Below are 21,964 nucleotides of genomic sequence, written 5' to 3' on the forward strand. Positions count from 1 at the left end.
TTCACTGGGGGTTGTGGTGATGGAGGGGAAACATGGACACATCAGTTGTTGTCATCACATGTGGCCAGCTGCAAGCTCTACTTGCCCTTTTTGTGCTACATGGGAAAGGGGCAGTACAAGTGTCTAAAATACTCTGCCACTATTTGTATTTTAAGCCTATTTCCTTCTCATGCATTTGTGGCTTCTTGGTGTTTGGGTTCCTCAAGGGGCTTGGGGCATCATCCTTCAGAAGAACTAGAGAGAAGAAGACAAGGATGTGGAGAAAGGGGTTAATCATCTCACTTTTGAGTGCAAAACACTGACTTTGGTGAGATGACTCACTGACGCACTGAGTGAAGAGGGGTGGCCTGGGAGCCTACTTCCTTTCTTCCCCAAGAGGAACAGAAATGCTGGATAATGTATAAGAACATGCATGGCTGCTTAGAGAGCTCAGGAAGAGATTGAGGGACTGAGGCATTAAAAGAGAGGAAAGGGCAATAATGAAGAAAGTGATGTGCCCGGGATTCTGCTCAGGGTAGATAAACCCAGGTAATTTTATTTATTTGTTAGAAGAAGAATGAAAAGAACAAAACCCAGAATGTTTCAGAACTGTAACTGAACTGTACAGGGTTGAACTGGGAAAGCTGAGCAGATGGAGCGACAAAAAAGCAAGTGTACTTCCAGGACACAATTAGAGTCCTTCGGCAGCGTGAAAAAAAGCAAAGGATAAACAGTGGAAAACTGGGAAATCTGAAGCAGCTGAGATACAATAGCAGGGTATGGTAGGGACCTGTCTGTGAGCAAAGGAAGCTATTGAAAAATATAGGGAAAATGTCAGGAGCAATGGGCGCAGCTGCGGCTGAGGAGAGGGCAGGAGGGGAGAGAAACTGGAAGAAAATAAATCAGAGGGGACACACTGGCAGGGGTGGGGAAAACAGGAGAAAAGAGGAAGGAAACCTGGGGGGAACAAAAAGTGCAGAGAGCTGTGCAGGCATCAGGAAGGAGATGCCATGGCCTGGAGCAGGGAGATGGGAGAGACCTGCTGGAGGAGGCTGCCGGAAACTGCAAACAAGATGGATGAGATGGGAGAAAAGGGCAGGGGGGCAGGAAGCTGAGGGAGCCAGCTGAGGGAGGACAAACTTCTTCCCAGCACAAAGAGGGGCAGCTGGACAGGGAGAGCGAGAAAGCTTCACTCAGGGAATAAAAACAGGAGAGACTTGGTAAGCTTCACATTTTTATTAACTGGCAACAGGAAAATCAGTGGAAAAGTACTATACAAAGTCAAACATTTGTATGTGTGTGAGTGCTGCCTTTGAGTGTGGACTGAAGGGCACCAGGGAGACCTATGGCAGGGCTGTTTCTCTCTCTTTGAAACTCTCTGTAGGTAACCAGTGTTGACACTTCAGTTTTATTGAATATAGCAAACACTTGGGTGCTTGACAGGGAGGATAATGAGTGCTTTTAGAGCGTACAAATTTGGCATATGTTGCCATTCCTAACCATCACATTCTTTCAGAGAACTGAAGGAGCCCAGCTCCACCAAACGTGCTGGACCTGCTGGCCCAAGCACAATTGTCCTCTCAGGGTTTTCACACTGGTTGTTAGCTGCTTTCCTCAGTCTAGTTACTTGCTGCCTTCATGGTCCCTAACCTTTAGCAATCCTCTCGCCCTCCTGTGCTTTCCACTCCCATCATCAAACACACTGACTTCCTCTATTCTTTTGTTTCCTCATGTTTTCCTCCTGATCTTCTTTCCCAACTGTCTCTGACCTCAAATCCCGTCATTGCTGCTCCAACTTTTTGCATCCATAAAACCCCTGGACAGGTATCTCAGCTCACTCCTTCACCAGCACATCTCTCCCTCAGGCAAAGCATGTGGAAGGCGTGCATCCAACAGTCTGTTTCTGAGAAGTGACAGATGAGTCCCTGCATCTGCAAGGTGCTCCTAGGAGCCCTGGTACCTCCAGCTACTTCCCGAAGTGTTCTGTACCTCTCCTGCTCCTGTGCCCACTCCTGCCAGATCCAGCCCTGTGTAGTCTCCTTCTCTGCCTGACTTAACCCCAGCTTGTGACTGAACCTCAGGAGGACCCTGCCTGGTCCTTCCCAGTGCTTCCACCTGCTCCTTCCCAGTCGGCCCTCCCTGGACTTGCTCTGTTGACCATTTTCCCCTTCTCTCTTCCCAGAAAGGGTGTACTGACAGGGATGTGAGGTTGTAAGAACAGGTATTTGCATTCATCCCTGTTTTGCTGAGTTTCACACAAAGCTGGCTATCATTTCCGTTTACAGCATGCTGCAGGCTCAAGCTGCTCCTGTAACTGCTAGCTGGTTTTACCCTGCCAGCATCGGAGGCTAAATATAAGCCCGTGGAGCCGGCCCTGCATCCCTGTATGCCCGTATCTGGCAGTGCCTGTCATTCCACCGTGATTTTACTGAGCCCATGCTTTTCACGAACTTGGCAACTGAAGAGAGCTGCCTCTCCCCAAGTAAGCTGTAGGAGTTCCTGAAGGAATAGGAAACAGACTACTAGTTTTCTCTTCAGTGCAAAGGGCAATGTTGCGATTTTTGTTTCAGTCCCAGTTAGTTCATCTAACAAGTTAGATGTTGTGCTCCACCTCTGGGAAGTGAAAAAAGTCATGCCAAGAACTTGTTCAGCCAGTGCTGCTTGCTGCCCAGTGTTTTGTTTGGTAACACTGTTCTTTTTGAGGAAACTGGTATTTTTAAAGGATTGGCAGTTATTAAACAACATTTAATGCGTAAGGGAAACTTATGATGAATACATTAGCATCTGTGCCAGACCAAACATCTGTAATTTTTAACGTGTTAGGCAATAGGAAATCGGAATTTTCATTCTGCTTTTCAGCTGACACTATAAATCAGCTATTTTAAATTTAACTAAATTGAAGAATTAAACTTTTCGGTTCTTGGGGTCAAAAATGAATAGTCTTTGTTCAGCAAACGATTCCACATGAACCAGACATGTGAATAACCTTGTCCTTAAATTACCTGTTTACACGCTGATAAATGCAGATGATAGTTTAAAAGAAAACCAGAGGCATATGCTAATTCAAAATATGCCCAGACGAATGGTGGGAGCCTGCCAAATTTTGCAGGTTTTAGGCTTCACTTTCACGTTAGAAGTACGTATATAAATCCAGAGCTGAAGAACAGTTCCCAGCTTGACTTGACAAGATGCTCCTAGAGAAAAGAGCGGCTGCAGCCAGTCTGCCCTCTCCTCTCTGCTAGGGACTGCTGGTAACCAAAGGGTACCCCTGATCTTTTGGTGCCTGCTGGGGAAAGAGATTTCTGGCAACATCTCTGCTGGCTTCAATTTTTGCCATTCAGCTAGCAACCAGTGAGGGCTAAAAAGAAACCTGCCACAACATAAAAATTGTTACAGTAGTCAGTCATCAGTGACTGAGTTATTTGACTTAATGAGACACCTTTTGTGAGCTGGGTTACAATAACCTGCCTTCATTAAAAAGTAAAATAAATGAGAATAAACTACCATGAAAGTGATTAAAACCAAAGCATGAAGTGTTTAAACCAGCATGTCATATTTAACAGCTTGGTAGGCAAAAGATGTTCCTGCCTACACTTACACAGCCTGAGCTTAAGAGTGCAACTTGATAATTTAGTAACTTAGAATTGTCTTACTGATGCAAAGGCTAAGGATTCAACACCTACAGATGCTGGTGCCCTTCACTGTAGCTTGTTTGCTGTTTGAAATGATTGGTGCAGAAGGGATGTTACAGAAAACAGATTTTTAAAATCTAGTATTACAAAGCACTTTGAACAGAGTATTTTGCAGAGACACTCCCAAATTATCAGAATGTGCTTGTGACTGGACAAACTACTTAAACTATTCAGAAAGTAATTCCTGAAAGTATGAAAAAGTCAATAATTGCAAAACACTGCTGACCAACTTCAGCTAATGCATCTTGGAGGGCAGTGATGGTCTCAAGATGAACTTAATGAAGAGGCAAACTTTTACATGTTGGTTGGAATAACTAATTGTGCAAACAGGGTAGAAAGTGACATGGGAAGATCAGTGAATTGCCATGTGTCATCAACCAAATGCTAACCATTTCATACTGCTGAGAAAAAGATGAATGTCATATGGGGATGTATGAACAGGAGTGCCATATGCAAGATGTGTGAAATCATCCTCCTACTCTACTTGCTGCTGAAAGCCTCAGCCTGAATCCTGCACCTGGATTTAGGCACCGCACTCCATGGAAGATGCGGAGTGGCCAAAAGCAGGAAGACTGCTGGAAGTCTGGTAGGCATAGCATGAGGAAACCTGGGATGAAAGGGAATAAAACTGGGCAAGTGAGAGTGGTCCCAAAGACGCAAAGAAAATAAAATAGTTTTCCAGATGCAGTGGATAAATCAAGAGAACAGCTAAGCTGCAAAGGGGGAATTCAGGTTAGACATGATGCAAATGCTGTAGCAGTAGTGCAGTGAAACACAGGGGGAAGCAGCCCAGGAGAAAACAAAATGCAGGGTGAGAAGTATCTGTTAAGAAAGACATGATCTGGCCCTGTGGCAGAGAGCAGATCATGTCTGGATTGTGTCCCCCTGGCTCTGCGATGCTGACAAAAAGTTAAAAATCCTCAGCTGCTATAAACTTCATTAATGATTTATATCAGTAAAGGGGCCTTGCCTGAAATGTGTCCAGTGTAATAATTTTTTCTATCTAATTTTTGCTTTTAGCCATAAGAGTATGAGTAATAGCAATAGGGCTATACTGTTAGCCAGAAATCCTTTAAAGGTCAGTTTATCTATGATCTAATCTGATGGTCACTGAAATTAAGTGGAAGCGGTTCAGTGGGCTATAACAGAAGGTGGTTTGTGTCTCCAGCCTTCAGTTACCTTGAGTTAAACCATCCTTTATAAGCAAAACAACACAGAGGAACGAAATAAATTTTGAAATGCATGCTGAATCTTTCTGTTGCACTGCAGGAAAAAACCCAGAAACCCTCCCTTTCTAGCTCTCTGCTGGTTTAAAACAGCTCCCATTAAAAATTCCAGTACGTATGTCTTTAGTGCCTTCTGTCCACCCGTTGATATCCCTGTCCCTTGGGAGACTTTATGCAGCTGGGGAAGCAGGCAAGATTCATACGAGCTTGACTGCTCTGTCTTGACTTGTTCACAGTGAGAGCTGAGCTCCGTATTTGAAACTTACTCCTTGTAAGAGTAGAATACTTCAATTAGGCAAGACCAAGAAACAACCCAAGGGGGAAAAAAAGGAAAAGAAAAGCAGAGTTGGTTGTACAGCTCGGCGGTTAAAGGAGCACTAAAATAGAAGTGTGAAACTTTTCATAGTTATCTGTAATTCTTTAAGGATTTCAAGTCTAAGATAGTCGCTCTTAGTGAAAGGCTGTCCCAGGGAGCAGATGCTTTGACCCCTAAGCAGAGCTAATATTTTATATTTTTGAGTTGCTTTCCCCCAGGTATTTTCATTTTATACGGCTGGACTTTAGACTGCTTTTCTACTGCTCTTGCAACACACCTCCCTAATATCGTATGTAATATACACTACTTAGTTTGAGGAACTGAATTTTATAACAATGCACAGGCATAAAAACCCACAAAAGAAACCAAAGACGTAGGTCAGAAAGATAGCCTTCTTTTGACTCTTTCTCATGCTGCATTTCCTCCAGATTATGATACAGTTTAATTTTCATGGATGTCATCTGAAAATGAAAGCCAGTGCAATACAGCTGAATTCTGTCACTGAATATATTCTGTACGTTAACTGGGAGTGTGATGCACTGAAGCATAGTCTTTAATTAAAGTGCAACAATACCACAGCTACAGTATGAGCATGGCATAGGAACACAGCACTGGATATAAAAATAGCTGTGCTGAAACCTGTCATATCACTACACGATGTGACTAAGTCAGTGGAGACACTCTTACACTTGAAACCTGAAGTATTACTGAGCACTGATTTTCAGCTGGGGAAGCTGTGATCAAATCAATGCATGTATTATTCTCCACAAATGAATAATGGCATGAATGAGGACATATTAAACACCTACAGTTCACAAAGCTTTTCACACTGGTTATGAGCCAAACACAAACAAAGAGGCTGTGAACTCTCCAGAGCTCTCATTTTGTCTCCCGTGAAGTCCTCCTGCCTGTTTGGATACAATGCACGGCATCCCCACAAATGCTCTGGTGCCAACAAGAGAGGGCACCGGTTTTGGACTGGGAGCAAGCTGACCACCTTCTCTCCTCCTCCTTCCTACCCATGAGGAAAAGAAAACAACATGAAACTACCCCACACCTCGCTGTGAGCGAAGGCGGTACAACCACCGGGATAATGAATATGACTGCTGGCACCAGAACCAGGGAGCGGCCAATGCTGCTCCCCTCATAGCCCTCCATGAGGGGATGTTCTGGCACTACGTGGACGGGTCCGTTCTGAACGAGGGAAGCAATGTTCTCCATGCCAGTGCTGTGAAACCCTCCCTACTTTCACTCAACCAACACATGGGCGTCAGGAGAAACGCAACCCAGAACCGACCACTGCCCTTATCCCACAGACAGCTGCCTGGCAAGCCACGGCAGCACTGCTCTGCCCTCCGAAGGACTCAGCGCTCTCTTAATGCCTAACACAGCGCCCCTTTGAGTTACTGGAACAGCTGACACTGTCATTGTGGCACGGGGACCTCTACAAACGTTTCCTTCTGATGCTGGCTACCAAACCCAGAATCAAACATGCACAGAAAAGCAGCTGGGCTCCCCCTCTCCACATTTGTGCATCCCTGTTCCTTGCTACTGCACAGGCACTGCATCCTACAGCAGGGTGATATGCTGCACCGGAGCCCACAGGCATGATTTTAACACCCCGGAGCAGCACAAACAGTTTAGGAAAAAAGGCTGTGTGGATTTGGCAGGCAGGAGGCACCGGGAGCCATGCAGTGATGCTTCTCTGCTTGCTGGGAAATGCGTCAGGGAGGCACAAAACACACAAAAGAGAGAGGAGATAGGAAATAGTTACCTAACATGACGAAGGGGATTCCCAGGAAGGTGGAATTGTATTTCCCACCAGTGAGATTGATGATCCCGGCTGCAGTCAGGGTGGCAAGGGTCACCGTCAGCAATCCCAGCAGGCCAAGCCAGGGTTTGCTGCGGACACAATCCTGCATGGAGCAGCAGAGAATGGCCAAGGTGACCACAAGGACCAAGCTTGTGATCAGGTAGCGTTCTGACACCCTGCTTGTCTTCTGGAAATCCTCCTTCAGCGAAGAAGAAGTGAAAGGATACATTTTGATTTTCCTGTTGGATTTCTGGAAAAGTTCAACAGTGTCACAAAAAATGGATTCCCACTTCTCTGCCACCATGTCATTCAAGGAGTTGATTGCCTGCAAGTAGTAGGTGAGCTGAATGGCTTCTGCAGACTTCACCCGGTCTTTGCTGTGCACAGTAACCCCACCAAGCTGATGCCCGTTATACACTTCCCTGCCATCCTTTAAGTGAGTAATCGGATAAGTGATTGCAAAATTAGTTCGATTAGAAGAACGAGCAGCCTTTAATTCCTCCAGTACATGCACTATGTCGTCCACTATGCATGTCTTGTCATTGTTCAGGATACATATATGGGCAAACGTGTAATTGAAACCAGGTCTTTGAACTTGGATCCTGGTCACAGCAGAGTGCAACTACAAGGGAAAGAGAAATCACACACGTTATTCATCAGTTCATCTCACGTAGCAGCAGCCAGAACAACAGCGGCTCCTCACCTCCGTCCCTTTCCTATTTGATCTAAGCAACAACAACAGAAGTTCCGATGACTGTAATATTAATAGCACACTCATTGCAAAAAAAGGAAACATGCATTAAAATAGCAGGATTATTCCCCTGCACCCTTTGCTGGTAACTTGGGTGATTTGCATCTGTGCCAGGTACACCTGCCGTTTGGCCTCGCTAAATAAGCAAACTCGAAAGGCCTGGACTTTCAAGTGATCTGGGTGAACATCAAAGGGAGAGCTACAGCCCGGCAGTCTCCGGGGACTCTGTTGTGCTCAGAATTGCCGAATTACTCTCTCTAACAGATAAACTGCAGGTGCAGAAGGCGTAAGAGTAATGGGGCCAGGGATGCCACCTGCGTGGGATATACTGGCAACCTGGCAGCAGCAGGGGACTAGCACTCACTCTGAGGCTACAGAAGCATGTCCTAAGTGTAGAGATTGTCCATGTAGCACAGATAACTGGCATTAATTCATCTTGCCCTATTTTCCCCTCCCTCTTTCCCACATCAAATCCTCAACAAGTCTGTGAATGGGAAGCAATGGCAGAGACTGACATCGGTTTTCTTCCTCTGAGAGGTTCAGTTAATCAGGGAAGGACCCATAATTTTAGGGACTGCAAGTTATTACTGCTTATTGCCTGGTCTAGCAGCTCTTAGTGCAGCCTCCTGTGTAAGTTGTTTGTCAGCCTTCTGAAATTTGCCATGCCTGAGCTCTGACCTAAAGCACATTCGGTTATTTTTGAGCCACAGGAAGGCAGAAAAATTACCCTCACCTCTTAAAAAAATATAGAAAACTCTTGTAACCCTTTATGAATCCATTTTAGTCAACATAGAAGAGGCAAGAAATCTGAAAGATGACTCGATCTGAAAGAATAGCCCTAACAGGTGGAGTTGCATTGTTTTTCAAAAGTAAAATATTCAGTTTTCTAACATCGGGAGCATTAGCAAAGTGCAAACTGGGTTTTTTTGCACATTTTCCTTACCAAATGTACAGGCCTCACCCACCACTATCACCATTTAACTCTTTCTGTGTCACTCCAGTTGTGCAGAGTACCAAGACCTTCCATAAGGATGCTGCTGAGGCCAAGACTACATTAACTACCACCAGAAGCCTGAGCAGATTTTCCCTGTGGCTGTCATGTCCTTCATGGTGGGTAACCACAAAAGTTCAGGAAGGGGCTCCCTCTGCCCTCTTCTAGGTGACGCAGGGGGTACTCGATATCCCAAATGCCAGGCCCTTGCATGCTGCTGGATATGTGCTTTGTGCATGGCTTGGTGAGTCATGCGATCCTCTCGAGGTGTGAGCAGGGACGATGCAGTGGGATGTTCAGCCCTTGTGCTGTCTGTTCCAAATGACCCTGTGGACATGGCAGTCTGTACAGCCCAGTTGCTTGGGTGGCCACGTCTGCTGCTGTGATCACAGATCTGCTCTGAAGAACTGCATGGATTTATCCTTTGGTCCCTTTTACACCCAGGGAAATGATAGAAGGAGCATTGCAGAGGTGTGGTGACAAAAGCAGGGCTGATAAAAGAGAAGCCTTCCAGAGGAGAGACCACAGCTCTTTCAGGGAGCTGAAGAGCCAAATTAAGAACTCCTCTAATTTCTTTTCCTTACAGGGGATATAGTTATGTCTTCAGATTTTGAGCAAGACACAGAGAACTCACTACATCGACGTGATTTGTTTCTTTTTTTCTAATTGCACATGCTGTTTTCTGCTGTAATCCAAAGAGGGCATGGAGGCTCTTATGCCCAGTGGAGAGGCTGGGATCAGGTGACATTTAATGGAACCAGCTCCTTTCTGAAGACTCATTAAAAAATAGAACACAGGGAGAGCAGTAGAGCTTATATACCTGTCTGGTGGCAATGGACAAAATGTTTCACGGCCAAAATCATGTATCTGATGAAATTAAACAGTCATAGTGGCTTTTGCGTGGTATTTATGACCAATCATAGAAAAAACCCCAACATTAATATGATACCATGAATCTGATTGTTTCGTGATGACATTGCATAATCTGTGATGGGTATAAATTTAGTTATGTTGCCTCAGTTCCTCGGATGATATGACATCATATAAGCACAGACGACAAAATTCTTGTATTCTCAACGTGTTTCCCTAGTAGCTTGGGGGTGTATTTTTCCCCATCTGAGAAGTTTTAATTTTTGATAGAACAACAATTCAATATTGACATTAGAAAGATAGGTTTGAGGAATTACCTGAACTGAACAATCTTTTCACGGTACTGTGAGAACACAGTACCTGGCCACGGTGAGAGGCAAAATTCCCCATCATGGTGGGAGAAGAAGTAACTGTCTGTGCAACAGATTAGGAGCTTTTGTTTCATTTGGGAAGTCAGTTGTGCAAATTAAAGGGTTTTCAGGAACATGCCAAAGAAGTGAACCTGTATGGGGAATTCCTCCTGTCTTTCAAGTCTGTGTCTGCAAAAGCTCTGCTTTGCAAGTGCTGTTTTGGCACACAAATTCAAATGTATGTTATTACAGTTTGGGGAAAATGCCCTTATTTATTGAATCAAGGACAGGTATCTGATTTTAATTCTTTTACAATGCCAGCTACTGTATGGTTTTCATTGACAATGGTTGTAAAATGAGATGTCATATGAAGAAGCACAGCTGAGGACAACTAGGAGGAACAGAAAAAATTTCCTGCTTGTATTAGATTCACAATACAACTTCCTCAGAGAGGATCCACTGAGTGACACAATGCAGAAGAAACTAAACTGTTATGCAACTTTCATCAAACAATGTGTGTTTGCTATTTACCTACCCTGCCTCACTGCTGCGTTTGCTTCCTTCTACATCTGAAGCACTTTCTTTTAATATTCAGGTTATTAAATAACCTCATGTGTCACAGCTGTTACTTCATCTCTAGTGAAAGGCTAGAAGCTAAATGTCATACCTAAAATACTCATTTCTTCTTGGAAATGATCATTTCGAATGCAGGAGCCCATTCTGCAGCAGTGGCCCCATGCTTCCTGCAAAGCCATGCTGTGCTGGACCTGTGGGGGTGACCTGACCATCGCACCTCCTGGAAAAGGGGCTTTGGGAAGGAAAGGGGAGCAGGCAGCCAGCTCTGTGTCCTGGCATATTCCAGCAGCCGAGCAGCGCCCAGAGCCGGCTGCAAGCTTGTACAGTTTAGAGCAGCTATAAGATGTACTCTGAGCTTTGCCAGTGGCCACGTTTGGTCGCCTTGAGTTGGAGGCAAGCAGCCAAAGAGGAGTAAAACCTGCCATTCCCTCCATCCCAGCAAAGCATGCCGAACACTGCCCCAGCATGCTCAAGGACTCAGCTCTGGGAAGCCTGACTGAGACTTTCATCCTCAAGACAAATGCATCACTTCACCTGCACTTTGCTTTTACAGACCAGATCCTCGGAAAACCCCCTCTGTCAGCTCAGTTGCACGACAGGGGCGTGTTGCAGTGTGGCTGCAGGCTGTCTCTCTCCCTTTGCTTGCCTGTGGCAGCCCATGTGCTGCAGGGCTGCTGCCTCTTCCCCACTGAGAGCTGCAGTCCCATGGCACTCTCCTCTCTGCTGCCATGCTGGGGATTCAGCTGCAGCCACTTGCATCCAAAGCTCACACCCATAGCCCAGGGTGACTGCCTTCCACAGAACACAGGAGGTCTGAGAGGTTACACGGGCATGTCCTACCAGTTCAAGGGATTACACGGTCTGCAATTTGTTTTGCCTATGGTACACCAGGAGGTCCCCCAGGAAACTTCAGTTTGTTAACAGGAAATGGTAAAGGCTGTTGCATGATGGGGGACAGCATTAGCAAGTGCTAATGCACAATGCATATTGCACTCCTCGGTGCAGCAGATTTTAATGGCAAGTAACCATATTCTGAATAAACCTGGCACCTAGTACTGGGACAAATGACTGACCACCAGATTCTCATTTATCTAGCTGTTTTCTTGTCCTTATTGATCCTTATTAGAAGAAAGGGAGATTGAAAGGAATAACAAAAGCTGAATGAACACTTTTTCTTGAAGGGAGACATGCACTGCTTGCTCATCGCTCACAGCTTTTTCAGCTAGCTAACAGTGCAAGGAACCAAAAAGCAGTTTGCTGCTGAGATGACAGAGCACTGCAGTATGAGAACTGCACAGCACTGCCTCAGTTCCCTTGCCACTGTGGCACACTGTCCCTGAAAGCACTCAGGCATGAAATAGTAACTTTCACTTCTCCCTTTGATCGTTGCTTAAACAATGACCATCACTTGAAATTCCCCTCTCCCTTCCGAAAATGGTGTGTATGTGTGTCCTGTATCACACCACAGATTTCCAGAACAGTGTTTTCTGTCCCTTCAGACTTTAGCCATTTGCATCTGGTAATGTCTTGGCCCTGGTCTTTGTTTACTTTAAGTCCCATCCTCACTTGGTTATTTATTTCAGACAGGCAGGGAAGGTGGCTTCAATCAGGAGACAAATCCCCTTCGGCAAATACCTCCAGGTGAGGGCTGTGCTGGTTTCACGCCTCCACACCAAGCCACATTTCAGCCTGTGGCACAGCTGACAGATGAGAGGTGGTGAAATCGAACTGCCTCATTGGCTTTTTCCCTGTGGGCCCAGAGGGTATGCCAGGAAGCAAAAGCTGAAATCCTTTCGCTTATCCTGGGCTAAGCCATTTGCTCTAGGGCCTCAGAGAGCCGCGGCTGCAAAGATTTCCTCAAGCTGTTTTTGGCTGCTGGTCCTCCTACCTCTGCCATCAGCACAGGAAGGCAGGCGCCAGGAACCAGAGCCCCACAGGAGGCTCAGTTTGGCTGTCCTGGGATAGCCAAGCCTTGCACTGGGCCCTGTGAGATAGCTCTTCCCTATACAGAGCTTGGCACAACTTTCATCTGTGGCAGCAAAGTTGAAGCTGAAGGCAAAGGTGTTGTATCTAAAGATGTATATTCAGGACAGAAAGGAAGGCTTGATTTTTTTCTTAAGTCCACGCAGAAGATGCAGGGAGCTACAAGAACGGCGTGAGGAACACCCCAAGCTCCTTTGCTTTGTTCAGAAGTCCTTTCTTTAATTTTAAAATGAGCAGGTATTACCAGAATTCTATCAGTTTAACCAGGTAACAAAAAAGTCTGCAGTCTCCCTGTGAAGTAAACAGATCCCATCCCAGCAGGGAGGGGTGAGAAACTGCTGATTCATCTGCAAAATGGTCCAATCCCAGAAATCCTTTAAACCCGCATTACACAATCTGCTACCCCCATCAAAGCTAATGGGCAAGAGGGACGAGGTGTGAGGACTCGGTGCAATGTTCACTGGTGTCCCATGTGGGTCTGGTGGCACAGTTTTGCTCCCACGGAAACTCTGTGACAAGAGTGACAGCAACATGCAATGGGATATTTCAGTCTTGCCAAGCTCCTATTCCAGCTCATGGAAAGACATCCCCACTCCTGCGGGATCAGAGTCACAGCCACCATTTTCAATATTAAGGATGTGTACAACTACCTTCTACTTATCATACATACTGCAAAACTGTTTGGTTTTGCTGCTGAGTAGTGACGTGGTGTGTTTTATAGGGGACATCACTCATTGCAGGGACTTGACTGTGACATACAGTTGATGAATGGCCAACTAGACAAAACTAGCTGGATATATGGATGTCCTCCTCTACTGCGGATGATCTGGCACACAGATATGTTTTACTCACACGAGTAAGATCTTTTTAATGCTATTACTTCTTGTTGTTGTTATTATCTGATATTATCTGACTCTAATTAGTCTTTCAGTCTACATCTGATGGCTCGAATTAAAAATGAGCATCACTCTAGTCAGTGTTGTGAACTCTTACAATTCTTTTACTGCAGTTTTCACCAAGTCTGTTTTTCCTCTGAGCTCTGGAGCCTGGAGTATTGTGATTTAAAAGAAAAAAAATCTCAGTTTTCATTAAAAGAAAATAAAACTGTCTGATTTCATGGTTATGAAGGAAAGCCTGAGAAGGCTCAAAAATAAAGTGAAGAATGAACTCATTATCTATTACTGCTTAAAATCTCATCACTGTTTTGGGTTCAGGAGTGAAAAACTAGAAAGCATGAAGACAATGATTTTAAATATAGATTTCATTTTCATGTGAAGCTGGTTTGCTAGTTGGGTAATTTTTACAGGTAACTTGTGCCAAAGAAAATGAAGAGGAGAAAAAGCCTTTAACGGGTAGCTATAAATTCCTCCACTTTTTCTATGATATCAGTAATCTCTGGCATTTTGCATCTTTGCAGAGTGCTTTTTTATTCACTTCAAGACATGGCCTCAGTCAAAATGTAAAAATGCTGTAAGAGGGAAAAGACTTGCACAGTTCCCAGCTTAACTGACGAAAGAAAACCTTGTGGGCTCTGCAGACATGGGCAAAATTAAACTATTAAGGGTGTATTTTCATCAGAAGAAGATGCACAGAAGGAAGGCGAGGGAGCTCCAGAATGTGGCTGTGCCCTGCCATCAGTCTGAGACCCATGGCAGAGGTTCAAAAGGGGCTGGTGAGCAGCAGCCTCCTGACCAAGTTGTTCTGGCCAAGGGATGGAGAGCATGCACACAGCCAGTGGAGGAAGCCAGCAGATCCTAACAGCTGAGGATAAACCTTGGAAGTTGCAGCTGGAGAGCGTGCAGCAAGGATCGCTGTGGATAGCTGGGCTCTTTTTCTAGCAGTCCTACAATCAGGTTTCCTGAAGAGACGTTAAGATGCAAGCTATGTATTTTTGCTAGTACGTTTTTAGCTGCCCAAAACATGGTGAATTATATTTTCTTCAAACAATTTTCATGTAAATAAAATCTAAAAATTGTTCAAACTACAAGTCATCAAATGAGGGACAACTATTAGTGCTCGGAGTGGCAGATGTTGGTGCATTTACATTTCCATCTGCCTTCTTGGTAGTTATAGAAAATTGCTAGCTATGATTTTTCTTTTCTAATCTGAAGTGGAGAAGCTTTTCCAATCAATGCCGTCTTACTTCTGACAACTGCCTTGGTAATTTTGCCTGAATTTGTCCCACAGAGAGAAGCCCACTCTTTTTTGGGCCAACTGCTGCTGGAGGACAGGGAGCCTGGGCAGCAGAAACCCCTCTGTGCAGCCTGGTGTGCGCCTCTGAGATCAATCTTTCATGATGGTAAAAAAAGATGAAAACTTTGCTCCTGAGACTAATCTTGCACCAGTTCCACCACCAGTGGCCTTCCCCATGATCCCTCCATAAACACCGCTCCATCCTTACACTGCTTCTCAGGGGGCTGGAAACGTGATGCGGGCTCTTGCCAAGGGCTCCTCCAGCAGAAGTGTGAAAAACAGTCCCTTCCTTACCACAGGGAAACCTCCATAGCTACAAGTTCACAGCCCATCGTGTTAATTAAGGACTCAGCTCCTGGTTCTCCCTTCCAATATGAGAGGGAGTTCTCCTGATGTAAACCCCAACTCAAAAGGCAGGGCACAGCCACAGCTTTTTGGAAGCCCAGCAGTGGTTGCTGGGAAGCCCCAGTAGCTCTCGCAAGCCCTGCAGCATTGCCTGGGGCACCAGTGGCCTGGTTTTGATGGCTGTGACCCACGGGGCTTTCCTGGAGGGATGATGTAACCTGTCCGGTCATGCATTGAGAAAATCTGTCCCCCATGCACTCTATTTGTTAGCTGTGAGGTGAGATCTGACCTTCCAAGGCAGGAAAGGAGATGCAACACGGGGTGCCGGGCATCTCTAGCATGGGCTGCCCGGCATCTCTAGCATGGGCTGCCCGGCTGGCAGCAGCTTGGAGCACAGGGTTGTAGGAGAGCATTGCACCATGGAATAAGGCAGGAGGGAGAGCAGAGGGGCTCCAACCGAGCCAGCACTGCTGGAGCAGGGGAGGGGGGCAGTGGGGACCAGTGGGATGCGGTTGTCCTCCGAGGTACAGGCAACTTCAGGACTTCTGCTCCAGCCACTGACCAGTGCCTGCAGGAGAAATCAAACTCTCTCGCCCACAGGAACCACACTGAGGAGTTGCCGTTGCTGACATCAGGAGCTCAGGGGGAGGGTTTCTGCACAGTCTTCCACGATCTCGCTGTGTGCTATTTATCTTCCCCCTTCCCTGGCTGTGCCCAGATTTTACCTGCGTATCTTAATTCTCATCTGTTTTCGCATAAGATACATTTTAGCCCTGCAGCATTGTGCTGCTATGACAACAGGCTTGCACTTCTGCTGCTTTCACACCCTTGTTTTTCTTGTATTAGGACTCTTCCCCTCATCTTACAGCCTTGCTGTAAAGACATGACTTCATCCTTTATTGTTGTTTTGTGTTTGGGTTTTTTTAGCAAAATTTGTTCTGCTGACTGCTTGCCCATAAGTGTTTTTAGTACTGGAGCTGCCTAGGGAAGGTGGAAACCTACTATGTCTGTTGCTAGACCCACAGTTGCCTGCCTGTGCCCAGGCATTCAGAAGTAGTCAAAGTTTTAAAATGAAAACCCTTGTGTTAGCCAGGATTGCGACAGACCTGGCTTTCGGCTCTGCTGAACAACCAGAACCCACTTCCACAGACTTGGAAAATAATGGCTTAAGCATGCCATGTTTGCACAGCAGCACAGTTGGAAATACAGACAGGGGAACATAAATATGGTTATTTCCTCCATGCGTTTCCTCACATGTAGAAAATAAGTGAGGAAAGCTGGGAAGACTGTAGACCGAGCATGCAGGGACATAATAATTAAGGAGTAGAGAGAGGATTTAAAACCCCAACAAGTATGAAGTCTGTGAAATTTTGAAGTTAAACTGTTTTGTTCTGCAGAAAGAAGTTGTGCAGTTCTTAAATAAGTGTCCTTAAAACGAAATATGCAATTTTACTATTTGAGTGCATGTTCAAATAGATGTTTAATCAGTTTTCCAGATCCGTTGACGGCTAGTTTATACGAGAGGCAATGTATAAGCACTGTTTGAAAATATGTAGTCAGGAGAAGTTTCTTTAAACAAAATAACCCCTCATCTACAGATTTTTATAGAGGCAAACTGCAAATACAATCCTCTTCAGTAAAGCATGTTACATTTCAATCTCTTTTCATCTTTGGATCTTGTCATCTTAAGTGGAGTTTTGCCAAAGAAATAATTAGTACTGTGTTATTGTTACAAACACAATAACATAAAGGGAAGAGAGGATATTCTTCTGCAAGAAAAGGAAACCTTTCATTAAAAAATAAAGTCTTTTGTAGCATAATGCAGTTAACTCACCGTAAGTATAGAGGAATGAACAGGCTCAAAAGGACGGGTGCCTCAAATTCTGGCTAAATCAGAATATATTTTCTAGGGCTCAAAAATCTGGTTAGACCTGTGTTTCCAGTGCTTCTGTATGCCTTCAACCTACCAAGTTTCTAGCTGCAAGTGGAAATACCACAATGAAATGGCAGGGGGCTGCTCTAACACTATTTATGTGGCATTTAGGCTTTGACTATTTCTACAAACTTTACATCTGAGTCATCTGAACTTCTGCACGATGGTCCACACCAAATAACCCAGTTACGCTTGTTTCTCCAAGTACTTCTTGGAAATACAGGGGTAAAAGCACACTTTATTCAGTTAAACATTTTTATTTCCTGTTTCTCTCTGGAAAGAGTGAAATCTGGAGGAAGAAAGTCCTATACCAACAGCACCAGATGCCGGTACCCTATGCTCAGCTACAGAGCAAGTTGAGCAGTGAGTAAAATTTCATTTTTGTCCTCCCACAGCATCTCAAGTCTTAGGATGCATCTCTTGCATATACAATACTCTACTGGGGCTTTTTGCTGGATCATCTATTCAAGGCCAGCGATTCAGGACATGATTAAGTTTCTTCCTTCCTTCTGCAAATGACTATGCCACCTTCAAACACAACATTGGGATGGCAGACCTAGAATGGTTTAAGCATTTATGGGAAGTTATGAGAATGATGGATAGAGATTTACACAAAATAACAATAAAAAAAAATGTACTCGTCATCATCTCCAAGTCAAATCTATTATAAAAAGCAGCCACACACCTCGCTGCTAATGAGCAGGAGAGACCTTGTGTGGAGCAGCCTGTACGTTCAGAGAGGGCTGGTGCTGTCGTGTGCCAGCAGCGTCATGCTGGCAGGTGCATGCTGTCAGTGGGGAGTCCTACAGCAGCTCCTGCTCCAGGAGCGCTGCTTGAGATCTGCACCTGAGACAGCCATGAGGCTGGGCCTTTCCCTAAATGTCTTCCCAGCCAGCCAACAGGGTATCATTCGTAGTGGTAACAGTGAGTTTCTTGGGCTGAAACATGCCCATGAGAAATTGCAGTAAGCTGGACAGAGTATCTTAGAGACGCCACTGAAGAAGTTATTTCATTAACTAACTAATTGATTAGGATATTAGAGTAATTAACTTTTGACAGTACCAGCTATGTTTCAATTTCAACTACTCAGACCCCAAAACTTTGTATCGCTTTACTAAGGGGACAGTACTGAAAGCTGACTTCTTCCTCTGCTGAAACCAGGGGAAATCTCTTCCCTTAGCCACACGACTAAGGTAGCTGCAGCTGTCCAAGGCTCATTCCTTCCTCTCCCTGGCTGATGAGGTGGGATAAGCAGGTAAGAAAGCTGAGAAGTGTTGCAAGAGCAGCTGACGCCTGCTTGGGGCAACAATCCTCCTGGGTCTCCCATCCTCCTGCTAGTGGGTGGAGATGCAGCAACAACCATTCAGGAGGAGCTAGTGTCCAACCTGACGCCTCTTCTAAAGCAAAGCCTCTCCCCTGGGAAGGTCATCCTTCTCGAGGAAAGGAAAGATAAGCAAATGCTGCTGTATAGCTTCTCTGCCCTGACTCTGCCTACACAGCCACATTTTCAGGAATGTAGGTGGGATTACTCCATGGTTTCACCTAGAACACTTATTTACAAGCACTGCACTTCGAGTTGGTTGGCTCTGGACTGGGGCTGGGGATGCCGTTGCTCCTCTCTCCCCTTCATGCAACTGCACATATATAAAAAAACGTTGGTGGCCACCTTTCCCTTGGTGAGCCATGTTAATACAAAATGACGTAGCCCTGCATCACCACAGACGTAAGAATATTGGGAGATAGGAGTCCTCCCTCCTGTTTTCCTGTGCTTTGATCCACGGGGCGTCCACAGGGCTGGACAGGTAGCTGCCCGAGCCTGGCTTTGCCCACAAACAGAAAAATAATTAGGACAAAGGCCATAATTTGTTCTGCACAAGACATAGTGGAATTAATTAGATAAGTAAAGAGTTGGAAATAATGCATCAAATACGCCTGACAATGTCAGATTAACCGTAAGAGTAAACAGTCAAATAGCAATGTTTATTACATCACTAAATGAAAAATAACCATTTTGTTAGCAAATTTTGTTTATTAAAAATGAGGCAGTGTTAAATACTGACAGAACTTTGTAAGTTAATAGTTCTTCCACTGATGAGATACATCTTATGCAGAAGTTTGCTTGCGGAAAGATTCTGAGTACCATTTATCTGTGTGTCACTATGCTATTGACAAAACTACAGATCTCTGGAGAAAGCGGTACAGGGAAAAAAATCCATTATCATTATTATCCTATGACTGAGTAAATGTGCACATACTGGATGTGAACGCAATGCATGGTACAAGAAAATGAAGGAATGAAAATCATCTCTCTGGAGTTTTCTCATTCGCCGGTAACATTTCTGTTACTGTACTTAGTGAGTTGATGCTCATTAAATCTGTTTGCTCATTACCATTGGGTAATATGTCAAAAGGAAGACAAAATACCAAGTGGCTCTGTGCTATAGTTCTGTATGTACATAAAGTGGAAATAAAATACAAGTAAACCCACTGTAATAGTTATCTCCTTGTTTAGTAAAGAGTGAGGTCTCCCCAAAGTCTCTTACAATAGGTGTTTGCCTCTATTTTCCCATTTTAGAAGAGACACTTCCTGAAGCGATTAAAAGGAATTAACCCTGGCTTTTTGTGTGGGCTGACAGCTTGACATTCAGGGGTAAACAGAAAAAAAAAGCACCAATGCTGAGTCTCTGGGGTTCCCACACGGCAACAGTGAGAACGTGCAGGACTGCGCTAGCCACACCTCTGGTTATTTGTGAATGTCCCTTTCTTTTTTCTCGGGTGAACTTGACCCTCTCAATGGACAGTTTTTGCATCTGTCCTCCCTGCTTTTCCTTCCAAGGCTGCTCGGAACTAGCAGGGTGTAAAACTACAGTACCAGCTCCAAAAAAATGCAGATTTCCGACATGTTATGACATCTGGTACGGTGAGATGTCCTGTGAGATTGTGACTCGCACACTCTGAGCCGCGCAAGTGACAGGGAAAGACGCTGCCCGTTCTGACGAGAACCGGCAGCGCAGGCTGCACCATGCCTGCAACCTACAGCTGAGCTGCGTTTTAATTCAGCTACAAACCCAACATTTTCTGTGCTGGTGGGTTGGGAGCGGAGGGGGGAAAAATACTACCCGCTAAAAATAATCGACTGAGTTATGTCATTTGCCTTCATAAGCGGTGACAAGGGGGTTTTGTGCGATCCCTCTCCAGGTAGAAGCGCAGTTCAGACACAGCAGCAGCCCCTAAAAGCGTTCTAGGCAGCTTGGCATCTTGGTACCTAACTGTTTTTGAAGTTTGAGTTTATCAAAGCCCGTGTCGCCCTAACTCAGGAGCACGGCTGCAGGGCGAGTACAGAGGCACCGAAAAATCATTCCAGCCAGCAGCCTGCCCTTCTCGCTCACCCAAAGCGAGTCAAATCACAACAGGGGAAAAAGACTGACAAAACAAGGAGGGGGGACAGGGAAAGGCAGCGGAGCCCGCGGCGCTGGCAGGGAGCGCTGTGCCGGCTCCCGGGACGGGCAGGCATCCCAACTGTTGCAGGGAGGTGACCGGGTATCCGCGGTGGCAGCACCCGCGGGGCGGGTGGGTCCGTGAGCCCGGCACTCACGCGTAGGTGCGGAGAACGGGCTAGGGAGTGGCGGGATGCGGGGCGCCGGGCCAGGCGCGGTGGTGGCGGTGCCCGGGGCCGGGAACCCGCCGCGGTTACCTTGAGGATGAGATCGGTGTGGTGCTGGTCCAGCATGTTGGCCTTGCGGAAGGAGGTGATGATCACCCTGCCGTACCTCCCCGGTGTCTGCAGGTCAGAGTAGAGCCGGTGCTTGGAGCGGTTCACCGGGAAGAGGCTGTCCACCAGGTTCCTCTCGATCTTGGCCAGGCTGTGCGTGGGGGCCAGGAGGTGCTCCACGCTCTCCTCCACCTGGTAGCGGCTGAAGCTGGCGCCCAGCAGAATGGAAATGAGCACGGGCGCCGAGGCGAAGAACACCGGGTGGCTGGCGACGAAGTGGCCGAGCCGGGAGAAGGACGTCCCCAGCCCCCTGTGCAAGACCTGCCGCAACATCCTAGTGCGGAGGGCGCGCAGGAGGGCGAGCGCCGCGCCGGGGCCCCCGCAGCTCCCCCACGGCCCCCGCAAGACCATGGGGCAGCCCCGCCGGGCGCCGCCTCACTGCCGGCCGCGGCAGCGGGGGGCCGGGGGCCGCCGCCGCGAGGGTGCGGGTGTGCGCGGTGTGCGTGTGCGAGTGTGTGCGCTCCCGCTCGGCTGCGTGCGCGGGGCGGCTCGGGCGCTCGTCCTCCCGCAACGCCGCCGTGCCCGGGAGGAGTTTCCAGCGCCTCGTTGCCTCACTTGCCAACCCGCCGCCCCTCGCCGCGGCCGCGGAGCGGCGGCGCGGACAGCAGGTGGGGGGGGGGGGGGGGCAGCCCCGCCGCCGCGGCCCCACCGCCCCTCGCCGCGGGAAGGGGCAGGCGCCGCCGTTCCCCGCCCCCACCGCGGAGTTTGCGCGGGAGCGGGGCTGCCCGCAGACTGCTGACTAATCCCCCTGCCGCGGCAGGCGGGGCGGGAGCGGGAAGCCCTCCGCGGCGCCCCCGCCGCCGCCCTCCGCGCAGGGGCGCGGGGCCACGCCGGGCGGTGCCTACCACAGGGCGGCGGGGCGCAGCGCCGCGCCTCCCCCCGGGGCCGCCCCGCGGGCCGCGCTCGGGACGCGGCGGCGCGCCCCGCCCCGCTCGGCCCGGCTGCCGGCCGGCTCCGCCCGCCGCAGCCGCCCCCGGGACGGCCGGGTAGCGCAGGCTGCCCGCCCCCCCGACGGGCGAGCGGCGGGGGCCGCGGAGGGGCAGTTGGGTGTGTTTCGTGGGGGTCTTTGGCTCGGGGACTCGCTGCCAGAGGCGTCTGGGCGCTTCCCCCGGGGATAGTGGGGGGCCGCGGACCGGGGTGCCCGACGGCGCGCCCCGCGCTCCCGCCGCGCAGC

General features: G+C 47.4%; 1 protein-coding gene across 1 annotated transcript in view; it reads right to left on the reverse strand.

Annotated features, from left to right (window-relative positions):
• The window catches only part of PTCHD1 (patched domain containing 1), a 40,525-nt gene extending 19,129 nt beyond the window's left edge, over positions 1-21,396 (reverse strand). Inside the window, exons 1-2 of the mRNA XM_065677291.1 lie at positions 20,713-21,396; positions 6,988-7,648 (exon numbers count right to left, since the gene is read on the reverse strand). Of these exons, the coding sequence (XP_065533363.1) occupies positions 6,988-7,648; positions 20,713-21,141 (1,090 nt within the window). The 5' untranslated portion in view covers positions 21,142-21,396. The remainder of the gene's footprint in view (positions 1-6,987; positions 7,649-20,712) is intronic.
• Positions 21,397-21,964: the final 568 nt, after the last annotated feature.

Source organism: Lathamus discolor, chromosome 4 (assembly GCF_037157495.1).
Source record: "Lathamus discolor isolate bLatDis1 chromosome 4, bLatDis1.hap1, whole genome shotgun sequence".
Lineage (NCBI taxonomy): Eukaryota > Metazoa > Chordata > Aves > Psittaciformes > Psittacidae > Lathamus > Lathamus discolor.